The 25,712-nt window shown below is 36.3% G+C and overlaps 1 protein-coding gene and 1 non-coding gene across 2 annotated transcripts in view; one reads left to right on the top strand and one right to left on the bottom strand.

Moving 5' to 3' along the window:
- The window catches only part of LOC113079157 (voltage-dependent L-type calcium channel subunit alpha-1D-like), a 35,268-nt gene that overhangs the window by 8,390 nt on the left and 1,166 nt on the right, over positions 1–25,712 (top strand). The window contains exons 4-46 of the mRNA XM_026251361.1: positions 1,688–1,827; positions 3,478–3,623; positions 5,254–5,406; positions 5,497–5,693; positions 5,810–5,913; positions 6,386–6,537; positions 7,497–7,571; positions 7,875–7,956; positions 9,268–9,428; positions 9,578–9,803; positions 10,314–10,521; positions 10,729–10,849; positions 11,266–11,341; positions 11,756–11,807; positions 11,890–11,947; positions 12,214–12,316; positions 13,313–13,442; positions 13,902–13,961; positions 14,053–14,159; positions 14,571–14,658; positions 15,117–15,224; positions 15,366–15,418; positions 15,550–15,696; positions 15,793–15,994; positions 16,746–16,904; positions 17,184–17,294; positions 17,425–17,508; positions 17,739–17,867; positions 17,947–18,012; positions 18,145–18,236; positions 18,389–18,548; positions 18,786–18,913; positions 18,990–19,086; positions 19,172–19,274; positions 19,586–19,687; positions 20,079–20,206; positions 21,791–21,919; positions 23,067–23,326; positions 23,431–23,454; positions 23,561–23,683; positions 23,783–23,940; positions 24,087–24,199; positions 25,073–25,417. Of these exons, the coding sequence (XP_026107146.1) occupies positions 1,688–1,827; positions 3,478–3,623; positions 5,254–5,406; positions 5,497–5,693; positions 5,810–5,913; positions 6,386–6,537; positions 7,497–7,571; positions 7,875–7,956; positions 9,268–9,428; positions 9,578–9,803; positions 10,314–10,521; positions 10,729–10,849; positions 11,266–11,341; positions 11,756–11,807; positions 11,890–11,947; positions 12,214–12,316; positions 13,313–13,442; positions 13,902–13,961; positions 14,053–14,159; positions 14,571–14,658; positions 15,117–15,224; positions 15,366–15,418; positions 15,550–15,696; positions 15,793–15,994; positions 16,746–16,904; positions 17,184–17,294; positions 17,425–17,508; positions 17,739–17,867; positions 17,947–18,012; positions 18,145–18,236; positions 18,389–18,548; positions 18,786–18,913; positions 18,990–19,086; positions 19,172–19,274; positions 19,586–19,687; positions 20,079–20,206; positions 21,791–21,919; positions 23,067–23,326; positions 23,431–23,454; positions 23,561–23,683; positions 23,783–23,940; positions 24,087–24,199; positions 25,073–25,417 (5,460 nt within the window). The remainder of the gene's footprint in view (positions 1–1,687; positions 1,828–3,477; positions 3,624–5,253; positions 5,407–5,496; positions 5,694–5,809; positions 5,914–6,385; positions 6,538–7,496; positions 7,572–7,874; positions 7,957–9,267; positions 9,429–9,577; positions 9,804–10,313; positions 10,522–10,728; positions 10,850–11,265; positions 11,342–11,755; positions 11,808–11,889; positions 11,948–12,213; positions 12,317–13,312; positions 13,443–13,901; positions 13,962–14,052; positions 14,160–14,570; positions 14,659–15,116; positions 15,225–15,365; positions 15,419–15,549; positions 15,697–15,792; positions 15,995–16,745; positions 16,905–17,183; positions 17,295–17,424; positions 17,509–17,738; positions 17,868–17,946; positions 18,013–18,144; positions 18,237–18,388; positions 18,549–18,785; positions 18,914–18,989; positions 19,087–19,171; positions 19,275–19,585; positions 19,688–20,078; positions 20,207–21,790; positions 21,920–23,066; positions 23,327–23,430; positions 23,455–23,560; positions 23,684–23,782; positions 23,941–24,086; positions 24,200–25,072; positions 25,418–25,712) is intronic.
- On the bottom strand, positions 21,641–21,713 carry trnar-ccg (transfer RNA arginine (anticodon CCG)). The gene has a single exon. It is a non-coding gene; the product is annotated as a tRNA-Arg (tRNA).

Raw genomic sequence — 25,712 nt, 5'->3', positions numbered from 1 at the left:
TCCCTTTAATAACAGTTAACGGTGCCAATAATGCCCACAGAAGACAAAAGTTAACATTGAAATCGGAAAACAGAACAATGCATGACGTAAGTTTAATCTTTAGTTCAGTATTTTAAAGATGCCAAAATCAGCTGCACTGCCTTCCTCTTTGGGTTTTTGCAGGATAACAGGACACCCAAATGACGTAAAAGAGAAAAAGACAGGGAGGGGTTGTAAAGAGAGAGAGTGGTGGACAGGGGAGATTGTACGAACTGCCTGTTCGTTTGGATGCTCTAAATGCTCTTGGTCCTGATAAGCAGCTTACTCTTCCTCCCATGTCTCTCATCACCCTTCCCCCATCACCCCATCTCTCTCACTCTCTCTCACTCTCGCTCTTGCTCTCCATTTTTGTTCTGATGCTTAAAGCCACATCCTGGATTCCAGGTGCAGAAGAGGGGGCATGTATTTAATGAGTGTGTGTTTGCTGCCAGTCTCTTCTCTCACAGAGCTGGTTGGTCTTTTGCTCTGCCATATTGTTTGTTATATTTCACTAACCATCATCTTGGTTTCATGTTGTCTTCAATAATTGAAATAATTCAACTATTTTTAGATTAATTCATTGAAATAATTGTGATCAATTGCACATACCAATATGCGCTGACAAAAGCCCTAAAAAGAAGACAATTAAATTAGTTTCATTATATATATATTTTTTTTTATAATTAATTATACTACATAAACATTAATTATTAATTCATCAGTCATTAATTCCCATGGTCTATCTGTGCATCTAAGGAAGGGGATATGCAGTTGAGAGCTTCAGAAATAGTTATGGATGTTCTGTTCCTGTTGGTTTTCTTAAAGTTTCTGCATACTTCAGACCGAGACATACAGTCCAGCAAAGGGAAGTTTATGTTGTATGCCACTTTACATCAAATCAAGAACAGCAGTGTGTATGAGTATGGTTGTTACTGTCCATATGATATTGTCTTGTGTTTTATACAGATGGTGTTGGGTTTTTTTTGTGGTTAGTTTGCTATTTCTCTGTATTTGTATGTTTATATGGTGGTAGTATGTGTGTGCACACAAGTGTGCTACCACTGTGGACAGGCTGCTGTCGTACGCCAGCAGCGGCAAAAGAGAGGGAGGTGGAGAAAGTAGAGGATGACAGATTAGTAATCCTTTGAAATACTCACAGATTTCCCGTTTTAAAGTCCAGCTCCAGCTCAAGAGCGGCCCTCAATGTCTCTCTCACTTGTGAACAGGTCATGGGGTCATACCAGTGCACACACTTACCTATTATAATATAGTCTATTTCTTTCTGACAACAATTAATATGCTTATTTTTATTGCATCCGCTTTTGAATATTGTTTTGAAGGTATGATTTGTATGCCTCAAACTTTATATTCAGGTTTGTGACCATATTAATTAAGCGACTACATGGAATATCTGTACTTTTAAAACTTAATTTATCATTTAATTCATTTAAAATAAATTAATGAAGACAAAAAGTAAAAAAAAAAAAATCAATTTAGGCTTATGAGCACAAATAATCATTTGAAATCATTTTTAAAATTACAATCTGATTACAGTCTGATTTGACTATAGGCCAATATAACAATAATATTATTGTTATCTGCATCTCTTTAAATTGTATGTTGTTTGTAAGTGTGTTTGACCCTTTCTCTTCTCTTTGCGTCTCTTTAGGAACAAGTTGAATATGTGTTTTTGATCATCTTCACCATCGAGACGTTTCTGAAGATCCTTGCGTACGGCCTCGTCATGCACCCGAGCTCCTACATCCGCAACGGCTGGAATTTACTGGACTTTGTCATCGTCATCGTAGGGTACGGCACCATCTTCGCCACTATGTAGCCCTCCATCCACCCTTGTTTGATGTTGTTTTCATTTAAAAATGAGTCATAATAACATCACAGCCTTTTCTCCAATGATTCACTCGCATATTAATTTTCATAACTGATTTTTATTCAGGTTCTGTAATGGCCAGCAGCAGCTCTCTTATTCAGCAATTCTCCTCTTGTCCTGTGGTTCTCTTTACCCCCTGTTTCCCTCATTTCTCCCTTTTTTCAACCTCTCTCCCTCGGATTATCTGGTCAGATGTGGCTGTCAATCCTCTCTCCCGCTCGCTCGCTCCCTCACTGTGTCTTAATCTGACCTACAGAGACTAGGCGCTAACCTTAATTTTCCACATCATGCTCTACAGCCCTGTGGTTAATGTTTGTAAATGTGAGAAGTGTGTAAATACAAGTTCTATCCACTAAAACAAGAATCTTTCCTTCATAGTACATTGCTATTTAAACTCAGTTGCTTCCTGTGCACACCATAGAGTGTATTTAAAGAGTGACAATCTCCAGAGCTCTTTCTGTCCTGCTAAAATGGGACTAAACAGCTGTTCTGGTGTCATTAATGGCCAGTTGGTCATAGTGATGGTTAATTATCTAAAGAAAGATGACTGTGCCAGGCATTTAGCGTCTTTTGAGTGCAATTTTGAGAGCTTTTTTTAGTATTGATTAGAGATTTCATTAAACTCACAGACAGAACAGCTAATGAGCAGGTGGATCTGTTCCCAACACACAGCATTAAACATTATATTACTCCTGCTTATAATACTGATGCCACCCTAAGAGTATTTGTTCGTGCATGTGCATGCATGAAAGCACAAAGATAGCTGGGATAGCTGCCACAAATATTGTTGCCCAGCCAGCTTCCACAACTACATTCATTTGGGAATAAATTTTGCAAGCCAATCTGTATGTTTTTAAACCACTGAAAAGAACTGACTTGTAAGAGTCATTCATTTGGGGAATCAGGTTACTCTGGTCACTTTGTATGTTTTTTACTCACTGGCAAGAACTAGCTTATTAGAGTCATGCTTTCAGGAATCAGGCTATACTGGTCATGCTGTATATTTTGAAGCCCTAAAAAGAACTGGCTCAAAATACTCATTCATTCGGGACCAAGTTACTCTTTTCACATTGTACTTGATTCACTAAAAATAGTAATTTGTTAATAAACCAAGCTACACTGGTCATTTTGTATGTTTTTGACACCCTAAAAAGAAATAGTATCATAATCAGACTATACCAGCTAGTCTGGTAGCTTTATTTCAACTCTATTTTATAGATTCAGTAAAAACGACCTAGTTCACTTTTTGCAATTCATATTCATTTTAGTCAGATTTGCTAAAATTACTAGTAATATGCCATCTAATTTTGGTATTTTTTAGATTTAGTTTTTGTATGTATGAAAGTAAGAGCAAAATCTATCAAATAATCAAACACTCTAATTATTAGTTTAAACATATGTCAATATGCATATGAAAATCAATATGAAAAATGTTTTTTAATCTTGACAAATAATTGAAGTTCAGATTTTAAAGTGACAGCTCAGAATAACTTAATTACATTTTAGAATTGGATGTATATTTAATGAGCCATATTCGTGTGAATTTGCTTTTGCTGTTTTGTGTTCTGCAGGTTGTTCAGTGTGGTATTGGAGACTGTTACCCATAAGTCTGGTGAAACAACTTCCCACACGCCAGGGAAACCAGGAGGTCTGGATGTCAAAGCTCTCCGAGCCTTCAGAGTCTTGCGACCCCTCAGACTGGTTTCAGGAGTGCCCAGTGAGTTTGTGTTAGTAATAAAACAAGTTCGAAAATTTGATGCCTGATTTAATCTGGTTTACATTGCTATGAACTATTCAGTAATGGATTCTAAGAGAAAACAGTCATGGAGTTTTTGTATGGAGTGATGTGCTTCTGTGATGCACCAGTGTTTTGAACAGTTAATAGCTAATAACAGTTAATCAGAGGGGCTGGTGTAGATCAGCCTCTCTAGCGTCATGATAATTTAGGCCTGAATATTTATTCAGTATCCTCAGTAGTTGAGCTTGACTCATGATTGCTACCTGAGGCTGTGCAGTTGTACAGTCATTTCAAAATCAGACCCACTGCCACACACTCCTGAATCATTCACCAACTAATTTCTTGTCATTTATTGCTTGTCTTTACAATATTAAGATGATTATTTCTAAGAGCACTGTCCATGGTGCTGAAAACACAATTCCATTTGCTACTGTACAACTGGCTGGTCAAGAAAACAGGACCATGAAAACCATTGCCTTATTCCACTACAGTACATTTAGAAGCTGTGGTTCTGGATCTTTCCTGCCTACTGGCATGAATGATGGTATTTCTCCCTCATGTGCTCACCTGCACGTTAATACTGGCAGTTCTCCCAGTGAGGCAAAATGACATTGAACGAGGACACTTCTTCTTGTTCAAATACCCATTACATTTACTGGAAAACACACATTAAAAATTCCTCACTATGTGCAGCTGAAATGCTGTTATGGTTCTGGCTGTTATTGTCTTGATCAAGGTAAATTGATTATGGTGCCAGTCAATTAATCTATCAACCACAAAGTCAGTCAGTCATTTATATAAAATGTTTGAAAAAATGTTGACAGATTTATTTTTATTTTATTTTGACGATAACAAAGATGAGTTGAAAAAGATTCTTCATGGTGATAATCGAATGACAAGTCACACACATTTTGTCATTTTTAACATTATTTTCAAATAAAATGTTTTTGTTGATGTTTGGAGTCAGTAAAATGTTTTAAAGAGAAATTAATGTTTTGATTCAGCAAGACTTCATTAAATTGCTCAAAAGTGCAACAGCAACTTTTACATTGTTACAAAAATATTTTGTTTTCAAAATCTTCTTTTGGACCTTTTATTCATCAAAATATTTTCAGTATTTTTAATAAATCAGAATGTTACCATGATTTCTGAAGGATCATATTACACTGAAGATCAGCTAATCAGAAAATCAGCATTACCATGACATGGATAATATATTTTAATATTTTAAATTGCATTAATATTTCAGAATATTACTGTATTTTTGATTAAATTAATGCAGTCTGGTTAATCTAAGGGACAGGAAAAATCTTACAAACCCCTTACTTTTGAACATAATTTAATTTAATTTAATTACCCCCAACCCCCAAATATATGCCATGTTAGTAATAGAAAAATGGGCCTAAAATAAATAAATATGTTTTAATGAAATGCTGACTATTTTAAAAATACATTATTTGCAAAAATAATAAAATAATAATACTGATATAATGGACAGAAACAGTGAGAATGAGAATGTTTCTTCTTATTCAAAAGTACAATGTTTTTTAATATAAAGTTTTGGGATCGTGGACCATTATGATCATTTCTATGCTCTGTGTGTGTGCAGGCCTGCAGATTGTGTTAAACTCCATCATGAAGGCAATGGTTCCCCTGTTGCACATTTCTCTTCTTGTCCTCTTTGTCATCATCATCTACGCTATCATTGGACTGGAGCTCTTCATCGGACGAATGCATCGCACCTGTTATTTTATAGGCACAAGTAACCACACATACTCTCATAAAATATTTATGTGGATTTCCTGTCACTCTCCATCTTACTCCATCTGTCTATCTCTTATCTTTTTTTCAGATAATTATGCAGACGATGATCCAGTCCCATGTGCGTATGTGGGTCACGGTCGCCAGTGTACTGTCAATGGCTCAGAATGCAGGGGAAAGTGGGACGGACCAAACGGCGGGATCACTAACTTTGATAACTTCTTCTTCGCCATGTTAACAGTGTTCCAGTGCATCACAATGGAGGGCTGGACAGACGTCTTGTACTGGGTAACTACGTAAGCTGTGTCTTCAGATTGACTGTAATGGGCCATAATTCTCTTTTAAGGAAGTGATTGTGTGCAACACTGATACAGTTGCCTTTGCCTGTGTGTTCATCTCTGTAGATGAATGATGCAATTGGTTTTGAGCTGCCGTGGGTTTACTTTGTCAGTCTGGTCATCTTTGGATCCTTCTTTGTTCTCAACCTTGTGTTGGGTGTGTTGAGCGGGTGAGTTTATAGGATAGATGTGTTTGTGGGCAAGTACAGTATGAGCTGTATTTACCACTCTACCACTTTTGTTGTCTTAATGTTAATGTTTCAGTTTTGACTTTGAAAGCATAAATAACATGATAGATACATCACATGACAAATTAAGTATTTAAACATTTAGTTCATAACCCAATTAATATTTATGAGCTAAGGCTTTGTCATTTCATGACATTAAAACCTGTGCATTCTAACTTGTTGCATGTCTGTGTGAGTAACAGAGGACAGCAGTAGATGAGCAGATATCAGATGTTTTACAATCCTCACTTGCTGATAGTAACAGTTTGATTTCCTGTAGACTGCAGGATTTTCCAAAGTTCTGCCTCGTGCTGCTTATCTCTCCATTAAACAGAGTGTGAAGGTCCACGGTGTGTGTTTGCCTCTGTATTGTGCGTGTTGTTTTGCTTGTCTAACAGGCCATACTTGTGTGTAGAGAATTCTCTAAGGAGAGAGAGAAGGCGAAAGCTCGCGGAGATTTCCAGAAGCTTCGTGAGAGACAGCAGATGGAGGAGGATCTGTGTGGATATATGGACTGGCTCACTCAGGCTGAGGACATTGATGAGTTTGATGAGGATGGGAACAGACGTGAGATCTCTTCCTCTGTTAAATCATCTAGACCCCTTTGTCCTTGATATCACTTGTTGATCACCTGTTTCCCCTATACTAGTTTACCATACAGAGACAATTAATTAAGACATGTTTTTTTTTTTTTTTTTTTTTTTTTTATGTTCTGACCCTAAGGGCCACAAATATGCTGAACCCTTTCTGAGGTCCCCCAATTAAAATGTAATGGCAGTTATATAATTTATGATGACTCATTCAGATCAAATGAGAGAAGTCTTAAGCATCATTTTAAAACGACTAAGGCCAAAGCAATTTATTAAAATATTATCTGTAGAATATATACACACACACACACACACACATATATATATATATATATATATATATATATATATATATATATATATATATATATATATATATATATATATATATATATATATAAATGTGTGCACATTTAATTAAAATGTAAAGTAAAAATGTTAACTACGTTTTGAATTTTTAGCACCTCAAATCACCCTCTTACAAATACATTAGTTAATGTTAGTAGAAATAAAGCAGAAATAATGACTGAAACTTTAAAAGTAAAATAAAAATAAAAATTTAAAATGTAAAAAAAAAAATTCATTTAAAATAATGATAAATACTATTGTATTAGATACATATTAATAAATAACTCTACCCTAGACCCCAAAAGATTAATCATTATTTTTGCAGAAGGGGCAGATTTGACCTTCAACTGAGGACCCTATTTACTATTAATAAAATTAAACATCTCATTTCACTCTTGACGTTTGAGGTAAAGATTTCCCTGATGCCACACGTTTGTGTAATATAAGATGTAAGACATCTACAAACATCTTCAGACAGAACCATGGCCATTTTTCTCCCCAACCTGCTTTCCCTTTTGTTCTATTTCTCATTTTGTTCTACTCCATGTCTCTCACTCTTTTTCTCTCCATCTTTCAATCTCCCCTCAGGTGTGACGCTGCGTGACCTAGCTGATAAGAAGAGGGGGAAATTCGGCTGGTTCAGCCACTCAAATGAAACCCATGGTACGACCAATCAGAACGAGACTCATGACCCCTTCACTTCACCACTACTTTATACATAGCCCCCCACAACTTTGTCTTGTCTAGTTGTGTAATTCACATCAGGGGCTAGAAATCACATCTCTTGGCTGGACCCATATTAATAAGTGCTTTGACCCTATTTCAAAAAGATTGCTTTTCTGAAAAACTGTGTCAATGTGTGGCCGACATTTTTCTTTCTCTTTGTCTCTCTTATACCTCTCTTTTTTACTGTCCTTTCCTGTCTCTGTGTAAATTTTGCTCTCTTCCTATTTTCACTTACTTTAGCAAGTCTTCCAGCCAGTGAAACAGCTTCTGTCAACACTGAAAACATAGATGAGGAACACACAGATTGTTGTGCTGCTTGCTGGTAAAGATATACGCACACATACATATCCATTATAATTAGAAACAGCATAACACACTACATTTGTCATTGTGTTGTCCAGCTGGCTTACTAATGAAAGTTGTTATCAGCTATAATGAAGAGTCATCTCTTAATTTCTCAGTTGCAGCTCATTGTGTTCTCTTTTCTTTGTATTCTTTGTGCTTTTACAAGTCAGCTCATTACTCTGGGTTCTTTGGCTGTCTTTGTTTCAGTATCTGAACTGGATCTTTTCTTTTTGCCATCATTTTGCCAATTGCTCTGTGTTGTGATGTTCTTTGAGCTTATTGTCGTTTTGTTTTCTTCACTGTCCTTTGACTTTAGTGCTCGCATTATGAAGCTCCCGTGCTGGTGAGTAACTGTGAGGAACAACTAGTAGTTCAGGATCCGCCAACTGGATATATAAATTTTGCTTTTTGTTTAAAATATAAATCTAGCTAAATTTAGTTCATGCTTAAAGGTTTATACTTAAAACGAAACAAGAAATTTGTCATTGGGGCAGTAAAAACTTAAATGATTAGTTCACCTAAAAATTTCAATGTGCTAGAAATGTATTCATCCTCAGGCCGTCCAAGATGTAAATGAGCTTGGTTTCTTCATCACAACAGATTTGGAGGAATGTAAAATTCTATCATTTGATGACCCATAATTCCTCTGCAGTTAATGGGTGCCGTCAGAATGAGAGTTCAAACAAATATCTCCAGTGGTGAGCACATGATGTAAAGCAAAATATCTATAAATCTGTTCCAATGAAGAAACAAATGCATCTACATCTTTGATGGCTTGAAGTTAAGTAACATTTCAGCACATTTTCATTTTTTGGGGGAAAATATTCATTTAATAAACTTAAGTTTTACCTTATGCAGTTCTACTTTTTAAGTACATTTAAAGATATTTAGATATTTTTGCCAGAATAAAATATCTGTATTTACGATACATCGCATCAAGATGATGTATTTTACTGATAATTTATTTTCTGGCATAAAGGGCAAAAATACAGATTATGTAAATCATTTTTTGCAGTGTATTCCCTTTATAACAGCTTTGATCACTTAGTTCATGACTTATTGTTCTGGATTTTGTGTATATTCATAACAATATGTATATTTTGGTAAATATACATACATATAATTCACAATAATATATACATGTGTATTATGGAATTTTTTATTTAACTGTAATATATATATATATATATATATATATATATATATATATATATATATATATATATATATATATATATATATATATATATGCATACAGTGATAAGTACTTTTGTGTGTGTTTGCTTAGTCGTACCCTGCGCCGCTGGAACCGTTACATTCGCAGAAACTGTCGTACAGCAGTGAAATCTGTGACTTTCTATTGGTTGGTCTTGATCCTGGTCTTCCTCAACACGGCTCTCAGTGCCTCAGAACATTATAACCAACCAGACTGGCTCACAGACGTCCAGGGTATGTAGGTGTTTCCAAACATCACCTTACTGACATGCATGTGTACTGTCTCACAGCATCGGCCACACTTTTATTGATAAAACTCTTATTAGCTGATGTTTTCTTACTGCTGTGTCTCTCCTCTCTTTCTTTTTCTGTCTCTCTCATAGATATTGCCAATAAGGTTCTTCTCTCGTTATTCACGGTGGAGATGTTGTTGAAAATGTACAGTCTGGGGTTGCAGGCATATTTTGTGGCATTTTTCAACCGTTTCGACTGTTTTGTTGTGTGCGGTGGGATTCTGGAGACGGTTCTAGTGGAGATGGAGATCATGCCACCGCTCGGCATCTCAGTGTTGCGCTGCGTCCGCCTGCTTCGGATCTTCAAAGTCACACGGTACTCAGGCCTCCTAAACAATTTCACCACTTCCTTTAATTGGGTACATATAAGCAAACTCTTTAAAACTGAAGAAAATGAATATCATATAAGCAGTTGTGGTCAAGCGATATTGTTTTTATTGACAGTCGATGCCGATATCTTGGACAGCAGGGGTGTGATAGCCGATATATATTTTTTAATTATTATTAATATTAAAGAAATTAAAAATCATTTGTCAATGGATTAAAAACGAACACATTGGCCAAGCAGAAATATGTATTGGCTGATGCTGATAATTGAAAAATGTCAAATATCGGCCGATATATCGGTCGAACACTAATAAGCAGCATTTTTTACAGTGTTTTTAAGTTTCTAATGTTTGAAACCCTGTCAAATATAGAGCATGTCTAAAAACTATGTGTGATTTAGTTATTTTAGTTAAATTTCCTCTGGTGTTGTTCGTGTTGTTTCACTCCTTCCCTATCACAATTCCTCCCTGCTAATTCTTACTACTCTTGTCTTCCTTAGACACTGGACGGCTTTGTCCAATCTGGTGGCCTCGCTACTGAATTCCATGAAGTCCATTGCCTCCCTGCTGCTGCTGCTCTTCCTCTTCCTCATCATCTTCGCTCTGCTTGGCATGCAGTTATTTGGAGGGAAGTTCAACTTTGATGAGACACAAACCAAGAGAAGTACCTTTGATTCCTTCCCTCAGGCCCTGCTCACCTGCTTTCAGGTAATAAACTCCCTTAAAACTGTATAAACATTACGTTTTGTTATTTAATAAGCAGAAAAATAATTTAAAATCTATAATGTACAATGCTTTTTAAAGAAGCATGATGCATTTAAAGTATAAAGTTAAGGAAGTCATTGTTTTAAATTGTTTTGTATAGCTGAGTTATTAAGTTTTTTGTGCTAAATGTAGGTCTTTTTTTCTCTTCAGATATTAACAGGTGAAGACTGGAATGTAGTAATGTATGATGGTATCATGGCATACGGCGGCCCAGTTTTCCCTGGAATGATAGTCTGTCTTTACTTTGTTATTTTGTTCATTTGTGGTAATTGTATCCTTTTCTATCTGAAACCAGATTCACTTGCTTTATTTATTATGCTTTAATTTTGTTTATCTGATATCATCAACAAAACACCAACAGTTTTATTCACTTACATTTATTACATTCATTAACAAAGCGATTTGCACTTGCATCATTGCATTCTAGGTATACATTGGATTGATTAAAGCATTCCCTGGGAATAAAAACCACAGCCTTTTCGTCATTAGTGATGCAGTTAAAAAAAAATCAGTTATGTACTAGTTTCCAACTTAACACTATTTCAAAAACATTGTTCTTTGACTGAAAGAAAACATATCTTTCCATCCTGAGTGCAAATCCTGATTTCTGTTTTGTTGTTGATGTTGGTTTTGGTTTGTTATCTTTCTGTTTGTATGGTTGTTGGATCTTAACCTCTGGTTTCTAAGATATCCTGCTGAACGTCTTCTTGGCCATTGCTGTTGACAACTTAGCTGGAGGGGATGGAGACAATAAGAAGAATGAGTGTGTTTTTAAACCATCTCACCTCAGCTAAATTTCTAAATATGACAGAATATGCATTTATCATTCTTAAACATACAGTCAGGAGTGGAGTCACACTCAAAATCTAAGATACTAAAATCCCATTTAAACCTAGAAAAAGAAAAAAAGAAAAGTTTTAAAAGAAAAAACAAAAATCATACACCTTACAAACTAATAAGAATAAGAATTACGATTCTTTCATTAAAGCAAAAAGGAGATAAACCAAATGCTAAGACATTCTGAAATTCATGTTAATTTTTCATATCAACATTTTACTGAAACTGTTATGCTGATAATTGTTTTGTGCAAAATAGTAATAGACACATTTTCACCCACTGTACTGTATATGCAAAACCAAACTACAATTATGACATGCTGTTCTGTTGATCCTGACAGAGAGAAAAAAGAGGAACAGGTTGAAGTTGAAAGTGAGAACAAAGAGGTGAAGGTATGGAAATCAAACTCCTCTGTCTTTGATGGTGTTGAAGATTTGTCACATTGATGTCTTTCTTGAATTCTGTTTTCAACAGGTGGACATGGATGATGAGTATGAGGAAGGGGAGGAGCCTGAAGAGGGAGATGATGGAGGTAAAGTCCACAGACATTAGTCAGCATATTTCACTGGAACAGTTTTTTCATTCTGAAATGTTTTGTAGTGATTTAGAAGACATTTGTGACCATAATTACTCATCTTACAGCACACACACATTGCACTAACAGTCCTTCTTGCTGAGTGTCCTGTGGTTTAGTGTTGGCTACTCAAGGGCACGGTGGCGATAGAGCTAGATTGTGATCTCATTAACTCTCGGCCTATCTCTCCCTCTCTTTTTCTTTCTGTTCTTCTCTGCTGGAAGAAGGGATAACTCAGCTCAATGTTGCTGACTTTGCTCCTCCTAAAGAGAAAGTTCTACCAATCCCAGAGGGCAGTGCATTCTTCTGCCTCAGCAAGACCAACCCGTGAGTGTGCACTTTACACCACTCACACACTATTACAAGACAATGCTTGACCATTACCCCACAAAAAATAATTCTGTCATAATTTACTTTTGTCATTCCAAACCTTTAGATTTTATTTTCCTTGGAACACAGAAACAATAATAATAAAAAAAAATTGTCTGTGTTTTTAATCCATACTATGCAAGTCAATGGTTATCAAAACTGTTTGTTATCATTCGTCAAAATGTCTTCTTTAGAGCCGAAGAAAGTAGGTCATACAGGTTTGGAATGACTTGATTAAAAAAATACATTTTGGGTAAACTATAATTAAATAATTGGTACTATGTTATATAAATATGTATTCTAAATATGTAAGTCATATAACAGTATTTTGTGTTATGCCGCAGAAATTACTTTGCTTTTTTTCCCCATTTAGGATACTATATTTTTGGCACTCATTCCACCTTAAACATATAAATAGTGTTTCCTCATATTTTCACTAGGAATGTATCAGAACAAACTTTCTGAAGTTATTTTTCAATTAAATAAAATGTTTGGCTTCTCGAATAAATTTCACCCTATGTTCAGTAAACAAGTCAAATCTCTTTAAGATAAATGGTAAAAATCATATCTTACTCAAATCTGTTTTATTTTTGTAGTTTAAACAGCAAGGACATAAGTTTTCCCTCTGTTTACAAACTCAGTTACAAAATCTGGAATTATTTGGGATGCAACATATATGTAACATAATGGAAATGCATCCAAATACGCTTATTTTCACTCACTCAAATAATGTTTTTTGTGACATTCCCTATGTACTAAATAGTTAACGAGTGGTTTTGGACACAGCATATTCATAATCATGTAAAATGCTTCTGTCTTATGTTTCCTCATGTGCTCCGTGAGTTGAACAATGTAGATAATATATATATTTATATTTTGTATAAATTAAAAAAAAATGTTGGACCATGTAGACAACACACAGCTAACCACAGTTCTCTTTGTGCTTTCCTCCAGAATAAGAAGGGGCTGCCATTTCCTGATCCACCACCACATCTTCACTAATCTCATCTTGGTCTTCATCATTCTCAGCAGCATTTCTCTGGCTGCGGAGGACCCTATCAGAGCTCACTCCTTCAGGAACAATGTGAGCTTCCTGCTCACACACAAGCAGCATCAGAAATAGTAATTTACTGCAGCTGTCCTGATTGGCATGATAGGCACTGATCTCTTCAGTGCCAGCTGGGAAATGCCATCCCTCAATCAGCTGACCATCAAACACACACACACACACACATATAGCTTAACATGATTTACCTTAAGTAGGACATGTTCTTTGTTCAGCATCCTTGTTAGTCCTGGAACAACACTGGGATCAAGCAATCAGTATTATGATTTGGGGTCAGGACTGGGGTCAAGGTCCTGAACTAATGGTTATCAAGCAATTATTTCCCTGAATGTTAAAGAAGACATTATGTTGAGGATTCAGACCATGATTATCTTCAAAAGCAATGGAAGCAACAAATCTGTCAGCATACATCATTCATGCCAGTGAGAAATATATATATTTTTTATATCAGGGGAACTGATTTTTTGCTCTCTACAGGTGCTGGGCTATGCTGATTATGCTTTCACTTCTATATTCACTGTGGAGATCTTACTGAAGGTACCGATGAATCAATCAAACGTGAAGTGTTGCTACACTGATATAACGCCCTCGTGTTTCTTCAAACATCCCTTCCCTTTTCTCTCTGTAGATGACAGTGCATGGCGCTTTCCTCCATCAGGGTTCCTTCTGTAGAAACTGGTTTAATTTGTTGGATCTTTTGGTGGTCAGTGTGTCTCTGGTCTCCTTCTTCTTGCAGTAAGTGCACTACACTCATATATCAAAAGTTCCCTTTTCAGAATAACTGTGATATCTGATGTATGGGTCTGTGTATGTAAGTGTATGCATCGCCCTCTGGTGGATAAATGAAGATGGCTCCCATATCCAGCATTGAATGCATTGCAAATGTGAAAATAAATAAGAATCTGATGCACAAATGTTTTCAACTATTAATTTAAATATTGATAGTATTTACTTTGGCACATAATTGTATGAAAAAGGTGAAATACCTGTATTCACTCTGATGAGGTGAAAAGGGTAATGACTTGATTGCTTATGAAACCATATGAATCACACTGTTAAGAGACACTGAAGAAGGAATTAGGATCAGATGTTTTTTTGCATGCACACATACAAAGTCAAACCTTGCTTACAATTTCTCTGTACTAGTTCAAGTGCCATCTCTGTAGTGAAGATCCTTAGGGTGCTCAGAGTTCTGAGGCCACTTCGAGCGATCAACAGAGCCAAAGGACTCAAGGTACATCTTTTAGTGTGTTTGTGTCTATGCTTTATCTGCACGTGTAGTTCTTGGCAAAGGTTTTAAAGGCATGAATATACTGTATGTAACTTGCCAATTATGAAAATATTTCTGTCGATTTTAACTTAAGTTCACATTTACATACTCTAATCTTTAGTACATGCACAATTTGGGCTCTGTAAGTTTTTTTGTTTTGTTTTGTTTTTGAAAGAAGTCCTTTATGTCCACTAAGGCTACATTTATTTAAAAAATAATATATAGCAGTATGAAATACAGTAATATTGTAATATTATTACAGTTTTAAATGTAACATATAAGTCTTTACTGTTACTTTTGATCAATTTTAAACATCCTTAATTAAACAACAGTCTTACTGACCCCATACTCTGCCATTGTTGTTCTGCAAACTCTATTTCTCTCTGTGTGTGTGTGTGTGTGTGTGTGTGTACTGTATGTAGCATGTGGTACAGTGTGTGTTTGTGGCTATACGGACCATCGGGAACATCATGATCGTCACCACACTACTACAGTTCATGTTTGCCTGCATCGGTGTTCAGCTTTTCAAAGTAAAATGCACACAGAAAAAAGCTTTCTACATCCTGTGCTCCCACAAGTTTAACATGAATATATTTATGTACACATAAATATACTACTACTAATATGTACTAATGTACTTTGTAATGCATTATTACTGTTGTATTTTGTAGGGAAAATTTTATCGCTGCACAGATGAAGCTAAAAACACCCCAGAACAGTGCAAGTATGCCATATTTCTGCATCTATCATCACTGTGTGCGCATTTGAGCAACATGTATGCTTATGTGTCATGAATGATTGTTTGTGGTCTATGTGGACATCCATTTGTGCCTACAAATTGGTTGTGTGACACAGGGGCACATTTGTGGTGTATAAAGATGGAGATGTGAGTCATCCAATGGTGAGAGAGAGGATCTGGATCAACAGTGAATTCAACTTCGATAATGTACTGATGGGAATGATGGCCCTGTTTACAGTCTCCACGTTTGAGGGTTGGCCAGCGTGAGTCTGCTTCTGACATCTTCCTCCATATGTCACCGAAGTTCACCATGACCATGTTTGTACAACCTGCTTCACATTTCATTTTTCCTTGTTCAGGCTGCTCTACAAAGCCATTGATGCCAATGCAGAGAATCACGGCCCCATTTACAACTACCGTGTGGAGATCTCTATATTCTTCATCGTCTACATCATCATCATCGCCTTCTTCATGATGAACATCTTCGTGGGTTTTGTCATCATCACTTTTCGTGAGCAAGGAGAGGCTGAGTTCAAGAACTGTGAGCTGGACAAAAACCAGGTTGGAAGAAAGGCTATTTTAAAGAATATTTGACATATTCCAGTATTTTACAAGAATATTTGACATATTCCAGTATTTTACAAGAATATTTGACATATTCCAGTATTTTACAAGAATATTTGACATATTCCAATATTTTACATTTTGCATTTAAGTTCACAACCAATTTTATCTCTGTAACATGACAAATTATTTTTTCAAAGGTTTGGGGTCAGTATGATTTTTTATATATATAATTAATGTAATAAAAAATAAAAAAGCATCAAATCAGCGCATAAGAGGAATTTCTGAAGGATCATGTGACACTGAAGACTAGAATAATGATGCTGAAAATTTAGCTTTGCCACCATAAGAATAAATTACATTTTAAAATATATTATAATAGAAAATGGTTATTTCAAAGTGTAATAATATTTTACAATATGACTGTTTTCTGATCCATATTTTTGTTTTAAAAAATGCAACTGTGTAAATACTTTTTTCATAAACATTAAACATTTTACCAACTCCAAACCTTTAAATAGTATTTTATATCTTAGTAAAATGGGGTATTCAATAATAATATTGCAGTCTATGTGTTATGATGCACAGATTAATCATTCATAATTAGAACTGAAATTTGTACTACAAGTATGTAAGATTTCATGTTGACTTTTCATTTTGAATAATAGCCTATTTGAGATGAGTTGTGCACTATTGTACTCCAGTGTGTATTTTTCACATTAAGTCTCCTTCTTTTTGTTACTTACAGAGACAGTGTGTGGAATACGCCCTAAAGGCCCAGCCACTGAAGCTGTACATCCCCAAAAACCCAGTGCAGTACAAGTTCTGGTCTATAATCAACTCCACAGGCTTTGAGTACATCATGTTTGTGCTGATTCTCCTCAACACTGTTACTCTGGCTGTGCAGGTAAACAGCTGAGTCTGAAAAGTCTTACATAAGCAGTATAATCAGCATTTATAATCAGAATTTAGTCTATTTGTGGTATTCTGAGGTTATATGAGCATCCTTAAACTCCAACATGAACCCTGAGGCCAGTGCTGATATAGTATTGAGAATAAAACAGTATTGAGTAGCACCATTTGAGTGAGAAGTCGGCTGTACTGAAACATTTGAAGAAGGCCTCGATCTAAACACATAAGTCAAATGCTGAATGTAGAATCACACTCTTTCTGGATTCTTCCACAGCACTATGACCAGTCAAAATTTTTTAGTTATGTGATGGACATCCTCAATATGGTTTTCACCGGCCTCTTCACTGTGGAGATGATTATTAAACTGATGGCTCTCAGACTCAGGGTCAGTCATTTCACTTGCAGATGTGATATGTGTTTACTATTCATTCTGAAGCTTTATTTCATCTTGAAGATTTCAAGTATGTTCTTCTTAATATCTGGTTGATTTTTAATAACTATTTTCTGTTCTGCAGCATTACTTTGTCGATGCGTGGAATTCCTTTGATGCTCTGATTGTGGTGGGAAGTGTGGTAGACATAGTGGTTACAGAGTTCAGTGTGAGTTTCTCTTTTCCTTATGCAACCAACAAGACTGAAATAGATGGGGTCTATAATATAGGCTAAACTTGCGAAGATCACTTGCCATATTGTGCAGTTCAAGTTCAAATCAGTGGCAATTGTTTTCTGTCTCAACTATCATTTGAGTCTTATTAAATTCTAATAAGACTCAAGATTCAATTTGGGTTTAATGCAGACATTAGCTCACTTAAAGTTAATTTTCTCTTTAGAGCTCAGAGGACAGCTCTCGTGTGTCCATTACATTCTTCCGCCTGTTTCGGGTCATGCGACTGGTTAAGTTGCTCAGCAAGGGAGAGGGCATTCGTACCCTGCTCTGGACTTTTGTCAAATCACTCCAGGTCAGAGGACAATGATTACTAATCCATTTTTCATATTTTGAGCAAATGTTGTAGTCTAACTGTTCTTGTTGTCCCTCAGGCCCTGCCGTATGTTGCTCTTCTGATCGCTATGATCTTCTTCATCTATGCTGTGATTGGAATGCAGGTAATTGAAGGCTGGGAAAATGTATATTTTTTGTTTACATTTTTAGTTTATACTATTTCTATTTCTATTAACCAGGCTTTTTTTAATGAACAACTAAACCGTTTAAAATATAATTAATGCTTTATTCATCAGACATTCGGAAAGATCGCCATGCATGACCACACACAAATTAACAGGAACAACAATTTTCAGACTTTTCCGCAGGCTGTGCTGCTTCTTTTCAGGTGAGAGAGTGTGTTTTTTTGCCACTCGCAGTCAGAACAGAAGAGCATGGTACTTGCAAGATCAAGTACATGGATTTGATTCCTAGAAAATGTATACCTTGAATGCAATGTAAGTTGTTTTGGATAAAGGCATCTGTGCTCTTCGTGTGCAGGTGTGCAACAGGTGAAGCGTGGCAGGAGATCATGTTGGCCAGTCTTCCAGGAAAGCGTTGTGACCCAGAGTCAGACTATGAACCCGGGGAAGAATTCTCCTGCGGCAGCACCATTGCCATTGTCTACTTTATCAGTTTCTTTATGCTCTGCGCCTTCTTGGTAAAACGCTGTTGTTTATTAAATTAACTCTATTCTTCATAACTTTCCCTTTATAACTTTTTCATGCAGTTACATTTTGGCTGTATGTTTTACCATCTTTATTAAAAATTAAAAGAAAACTCTTATATTTTAACTTTTTTCATTATGCAAGGAACGATAGCCCTTTGTAGGCTAAAATGTTTTCAGTGTGATTTGCACAGTGAAATGCAAATGCTTTTCTTTGTTGTGCTTTTTCAGATTATTAATCTGTTTGTTGCTGTCATTATGGACAATTTTGACTATCTGACCCGTGATTGGTCGATTCTCGGGCCACATCACCTGGATGAGTTTAAAAGAATCTGGTCAGAGTATGACCCTGAAGCCAAGTAAGATTACCAGTCTCTCTCTAATGGTTTTTAATTTTTTTATTTTAGTTTAATTAAATGTTTGCTTGTTTTCCAGGGGTCGTATAAAACATTTGGATGTAGTGGCTTTGCTCAGGAGAATCCAGCCGCCACTTGGATTTGGAAAGCTCTGTCCTCACCGTGTGGCTTGCAAGGTACAGATACACACACAAAATCCACTTGGTCTGTTGACATTCGTTTCTTTCTCTCTCACTATATCTCCCTCTTTCTTTCTGTTAGAGGCTGGTTGCCATGAATATGCCCCTGAACAGTGATGGTACGGTGACTTTCAATGCCACCCTGTTCGCCCTGGTCAGAACAGCTCTGAAAATTAAAACTGAGGGTCAGTATGGGTATACACACAAACACACACACCCCTTGCATACTCATCCACTTCACCTCTCTGTTTGAGGTACAGGAGATTTATATGAAGGTGTGCTTTGCATATAAACTCTGGAGGCTTTCTTTCATTATCATATTTTTTTTTCTTTTAAATTAAACATTACTGAATTCAACCACATACAACCATACAGGTTACCATGCAGAATAACAATATGCAGTAAAACTGAGAATGAATAAGACAATCGGTGTGTAAAATGACATGGTCTTTAGGTAGCTGTGTAAGCTGATGTGGCTGTAATGTGTGGTTCTCAGGGAACCCTGATCAAGAGAACGAAGAGTTGAGAATCATCATTAAGAAGATTTGGAAGAAAACAAAACCCAAAATATTGGATGAGGTTATTCCACCCCCTGCTGGTAAATTCTTTCTGGATTACATTTACTGTTTCTAGGTCTTTAAATCAGTGAAATTACCACAATGCACCAGGGCTTGGCAAAATTGGCTCCATTTAAGTGTGAAATTGAATTGTATATTCTATAGCCTACAGAAATGTGAATTTTAAATGTGAATTAAATTAAAAAATGAAGAACTTACTAAGTTGCAAAATGATCACATATAAACAGAATACACAAGAATAGATCATTCAGGTAATCTGTCTCAATTCCTATTTAACTGTCATTTAAAAGGCATCCTCAATTCAGTTCTGAATGCTGCAAAACCCAAATAAACACAGTTACGCAAATCAGAAACATTTTTCAACTTTTTGTGCTGTTTTATTTCCAACATTCTATGTCGATTATTTTACAGATGAGGAAGTGACTGTGGGTAAATTCTACGCCACATTCTTGATCCAGGACTATTTCAGGAAGTTCCGGAAAAGGAAAGAGATAGTGGGTCTGGGAGAGACAGAGAATGGTAACCCTTTAGCTCTACAGGTAGATCTCTATCCCAGCTTCTGCATTTTATTTATGGAGTGTCTTTATGTGGACACAATAATACCATTGCATTTGCTAAATCGCACATTTTATGCAAAATGCCTCACACTTGCACAAAATAAAATCCCAAAGACCGATGACTTGAATTATTTAATGGCTTTGTACAAATTCCACATTGAGAGATGATCTACTGAGAGATGATCCACTTGTTAGATTAAACTAACAGAAGTCTACACTATAGAACTGTGATCCTGTCTGTCTTCATACCAAGGATCACCTTACAGTCTCTGATTAGTATTCTCTGTGGGTGTGCTTTCATTGGTGGGTTGAGGTTACATGTGTGTGTTTATGGCCATGCTGCATACATTTTATCATTCTTACAGGTTGCTTTTTTCACAATCTGCCAATCTTAGAGTAAAAGTTTTGAAAAACATGTTACATTCTAATCAAAAGAAGCTCATTTTATGACCCAGGTGGGACTTGAACCCACAACCACTAGCTTCAAAGGCTGATGCCTTATACATTAGGACGCTAGGCCATTTTTATGCATCTTCATGTATTCTCAGTCAATAGTTCTAAGTATTATCCATGAAAGCAACAGTATTGTGATTTTTTTCTTTCAGTCCTGCTTGGTTTTAAATTATCAGTCCTTTTGTTTACAGCCTCAGAGCATATCATATTACTGATGTAATTCTTCAGGACATGCTTCAACTTCATTAAATCATTTAACAGAAAGCTTAGCTTTTGATTGGTTGGTGATATCAGTTTTTCTCTACAATTTTAACTTAAATTGTATAAATAACAAAAATGTAAGGTTTGCACCCCAGGTAAGGCTTTATCCCACAAATCCCAAATCCAATGGCTTATGTCCTATGCATTAGGCCTTTAGGCCTTCTTGTGACTTTGATATATAATCTCAGTAATAGTAAGTACAAGCCATGGTAACATAACAATATTTAGATTTCCCCTTCTAACCCTACTTGATTTAAGTTATGTTTACAAGCCTCATCCTTCTCATATAATCACAGCGAATTCATCCAGCAGGACTCACTTCAACATTCTAACAGTCAGATTGTCTTTGATAGGTTGACCCTAATAGCTGATAATATATTTTAATAACAATTTTAACTTGAATATTGGTGGCAGCACAAATAACAAGGTTTGTTACCCAGGTGGGATATGAACCCACAATTCTCAGCTGATACCATAGCTATTAGACCTCTATTTATTTTAAACTTTTTCCATGTGGTCTCAGTCCTTAATTTGAAGTATAAACCATGAAAACAACAGAAAAACTCTTGCAGCCCTAGTTGGTTTTAAATTATCATTGTTATGTTTGTGACCTCAGTAATCTCATATGATCCTAACAAACTCATCAAGCAGAACTGCACATTTAACTTAAAGTTTCTATTGCACCACAAAGTTTAAGGTTTTTGACCCAGGTGGGACTCAAACCCACAATCTCCATCTCCGGAGGCTGATGCCTTATCCATTAGGCCACTGGGTCTTTTTGTATGTATTGTTTAACTCCGCTGTATGGTGAGCTGCATATATACTGTGGCATTTGTCTCTTTCCGTGTGCATCTGTGTCAGGCAGGGCTGAGAACTCTGCAGGACCTGGGGCCAGAAATGAGACTGGCCATGAACGAAGATCTGGAGGAGGAAGAAGAGGGCCTGGAGGAGGAGCAAGAGGAAGATGATCCTAGTTATAAGGTGCTTATCACTTGGACCATTAATCTTATTTTGGAGCAAATTTCTGAAACTTGAATTACTCTGTTCATCTTATAAATGTGCTGAATAGAAAATAGCCCATTATATCCAAATAGTCAGAGACAGAAGGATTAGATTATCATTCAGATTAATGAGGCACTTGGTCTAATGAGATGGATGGTAATTTGAGTAGAAGACAGGAGCAGATATCAGGTAATGAATAGAAGTTTGGGCTGAGGATTTTGTGGTGCAGGTGTAGATGTTGTGGTTTGGTTGGTTGTATGAATTAGTATATAAACTATTGCATTCCCTTCCCTTAGCCATTGATGTTGCCAGCATTCATCATACATTATGTTAAGGTGCATAATTTGATTACGTCAATCATAGAGTGCATGATTGCTAATAGTTGCTTTCCTTGGTAAAAGTTTACCACCTGTAGAGTAAGTTGAGTCATTTGTTCTCAAAGGCACAATAATTTTTGCAGCACACTTTTAAAGTATTTTGAATCCTTGCACTGTTAGCAGCATCGAAAGGCTGGAGACCCAAGTGGCACTTGAACCCACAGTCTCCAGCTCCAGAGGCTGATGCCTTATCCGTTAGGGCACTGAGTCTATGATTGGTTTTGTTTTTGTATAGGTTCAACCACAAGCAAATGCTAACATAGTCTTCAGCATCACATGATCCATCATAAATCGTTCTAATACACTGATTTGGTGTCCAAGAAACATTTCTTGTTGTAAACAGAATGCAAAAGGATGTTTAAAAAAACTGCATTAATTTGAAATATATATTTTTTTGTATCATTATAAATGTTTTGGTTGGCAGTTTTAATTAATTTAATGTAATTTTTTCCAAAACAAATTGTACTGAGAACGAACTTTGAACAATAGTGTAAATATACTTGATATTATTACATTTATGCATTTAGCAGATGCTTTTATCCAAAGCGACTTACAGTACATTCAGGCTATCAATTTTAACCTATCATAAATATATATATATATATATATATATATATATATATATATATATATATATATATTCTAAAAAAATGTCTCTGATTTGAAATGTTTTTTTTTTTTTTGTATTACATATATTTAAATACAAAATTCTGTTGTTGTTTTTCTTTCTCATATTGCTGGCCTCTTAGAACGAAAATGGCTATGCAGGCCACACTGAGCCCTCAAGCAAAAGCCGGCGCTCCTCTTTGGTCACTACTCCCAGCGGTGCTCCTGTTCCTGTCTCAGGAGATAGCATCCTAAATGGGGGACTGGGACGTAGGAGCTCCTTAGCAAAAACACCAAATGGGAACGGCACTCTGGAGCACGAGAACTTTAGAAGAAGAGACAGCCTGCGTTCCTCCTTTCATTACCAGCACAAGAATGGTGTGATTGACCAGCTGCCCAGGAGGTAAATCTAGTTGTTTGTACTGTATTTATTTATGTTGCACCTCATATTAATTATGCAATTTATTGTTAATTTGTTTTACATACTGTTTTTTTTTTGTTTGATAGACCATCATACTACAAATACCCAAGGTAAGCATTCCACACAGTCTGCAGAACCACCCATCACCCTTCTCTGTTCCTGTCTGCTGTTCTCTCAGTCTCCTGCTGATGGCTGGTTTCCTTTTTTCTCCCTCAGGAGGGACTCCAGGGACAGATTCTCCTCTCCGCTATCTCGGAGAGAGGAAGATGGTGAGTACCCTGGAGAGCAGCGCTTCTATGGAAAAGATGAGGACAGCGAGAGCGTCATCTCTAGAGAAAGGTACTCATCAAGTCTTATTTGTGCCTGAATTAATGAATTCATATTTGGATGCTGTTTGATTTTATGGATTTTAATACATAAAATCCTTTTTGTCCTCAGGCATGGTTATCCAGAGGACAGCACAATGTTCCCGGGACATAGAGACATGAATGATGGACACTCTATGAGGCACCCTGTCTATGGGAATCATTATGGAAACAGTTATGGTGAAGGCAGGAGGACAGCACGGAGACGCCTGCTGCCAGCAACACCTACAGGTAAAATCATCCATTCTGATTTATTTATTTAATAATTGTTATTTGTAATGTTGTGTGTATGTAATAAAGGTTTGAAATGAACCTGTAGAAGTAATCTGTAAATTGCTTTTAAACTGCTTTTCATAATTTCTTTGTCCGTTTCTCAGCGAGAAAGGCTTCATTTAACATACAGTGTTTAAGAAGGCAAGGTAGCAGCGATGATCTGCCCATCCCAGGAACATACCATCAGAACTCCCCTCCCTGCAGAGTGCGTTCACAGGTAATATTACTACATAGCATTTCTTGTCCATGGCACACTATTAAATAATTGTGTTCTTTTTGTTTTCACATATTTCCCAAATGTTAGTTACATCATTTTCATATTTAAGTTCACACATGGATATCATTTATTGCATTGTGTTTATGTTTTATTTGCTGAATAAAGTGACAAGGATTATAAAATAAAACATTAAAATAAATTACATTAAATTAATTCAGTTTTTGTCAAATGAAGATCACATTAAAAAACATTCTGCTTTTCAAATGCATTTGACTTTATAGTTTGTTCCCTTTTCCCAGACCCAGGCTTTCAATTGAAAAATTAATCAAAGAGTTATTATTTTAACAACTTTGAAAACAAACAAACAAACAAACGGCTAAATAAATGTACATATTTTAATATGCATTATGTAACAATTATTTTTAAAATATATTACATATTACGTCTCGCATATCAATCTCAAGCTTCACTATAACTGCTCAGTAAATACATTTTTGAAAAAAGTTTATTAGGGGCTAACTGTAGTCAATATATGTAACAATATGTGAGATATGTTTGTGTGATAATATTTAATTTTTATGTATTTTTTATAGGATGCATAAAACTTGACTAGTGAAATTAGTCTTAACAGAAGAATTAAACATGCTTAAAAAATTTCGACAAGGATTTTATTTTCCAAAGTCCACAGGGTCTAAACTTGCCTGTAGTTGAAGAAACACCTTATCTTCATATAGTTCACAGTTCCTGTTTGCCAACTGCTTTTTATAACTGAAGTAACCCCCTTGAATATTAACAAGCCACAACATTATGAAAGTGTGTTTGAACAGAATCTATGTGACTCAGTCTTCTTCTGTTTCTTTCTCTCCCTTTTAGGGATACGGAAGCTACGATTCTCGCCAAAGCAGCGCTAGATCGTCCACTGGTTCAACAGCATCCTGGGCAAACACCGGCCCTCGACGGGGCCGTCTCCTCTACGCTCCCCTCATCCTGGTAGAGGAGGAGGGAGCAGAAGGGGCATCTGTGGGCATCTGGGACAAAAAGGCCAGTGGTGTCAGAGTGCCTGCGTCGGTTCAGCATCCCAGTATGGGATGGTACTCGGGAACCTCTACAGGTGGAGGAGGACAGCCATATAGAGCCTACACTACCCTCAGAGTCCCCTCCCAACTCAGTCCTCAATACAGCGAGAAGAGAGGCAGCGCTGACAGTCTGGTGGAAGCGGTATGAGCAGAGAAACACAAGAGCATGAGAGCAACATTACAAAAATATAAAAAATAACATTACAGACAAATGACATTTTGACTACATCAATAAAACAGTAACATTATAACATGTTACATCTGAAACAACATTAAAGCAACGTCAAGGGAACATCACTTAATATCATCTAAGCAAACACAGGAGCTCCTCATAAAATTCTTAGGTCTAATGCTGCTGTATTGATAGTATGGACCAATAGGACAGACACAGCAACGGCGATCTTTTAAGAAGGAGAACACTATGTCCTATTCATGGG

This window comes from Carassius auratus, unplaced genomic scaffold, assembly GCF_003368295.1.
Source record: "Carassius auratus strain Wakin unplaced genomic scaffold, ASM336829v1 scaf_tig00027233, whole genome shotgun sequence".
Lineage (NCBI taxonomy): Eukaryota > Metazoa > Chordata > Actinopteri > Cypriniformes > Cyprinidae > Carassius > Carassius auratus.
This window is presented reverse-complemented; position numbering and strand designations above follow the sequence as displayed.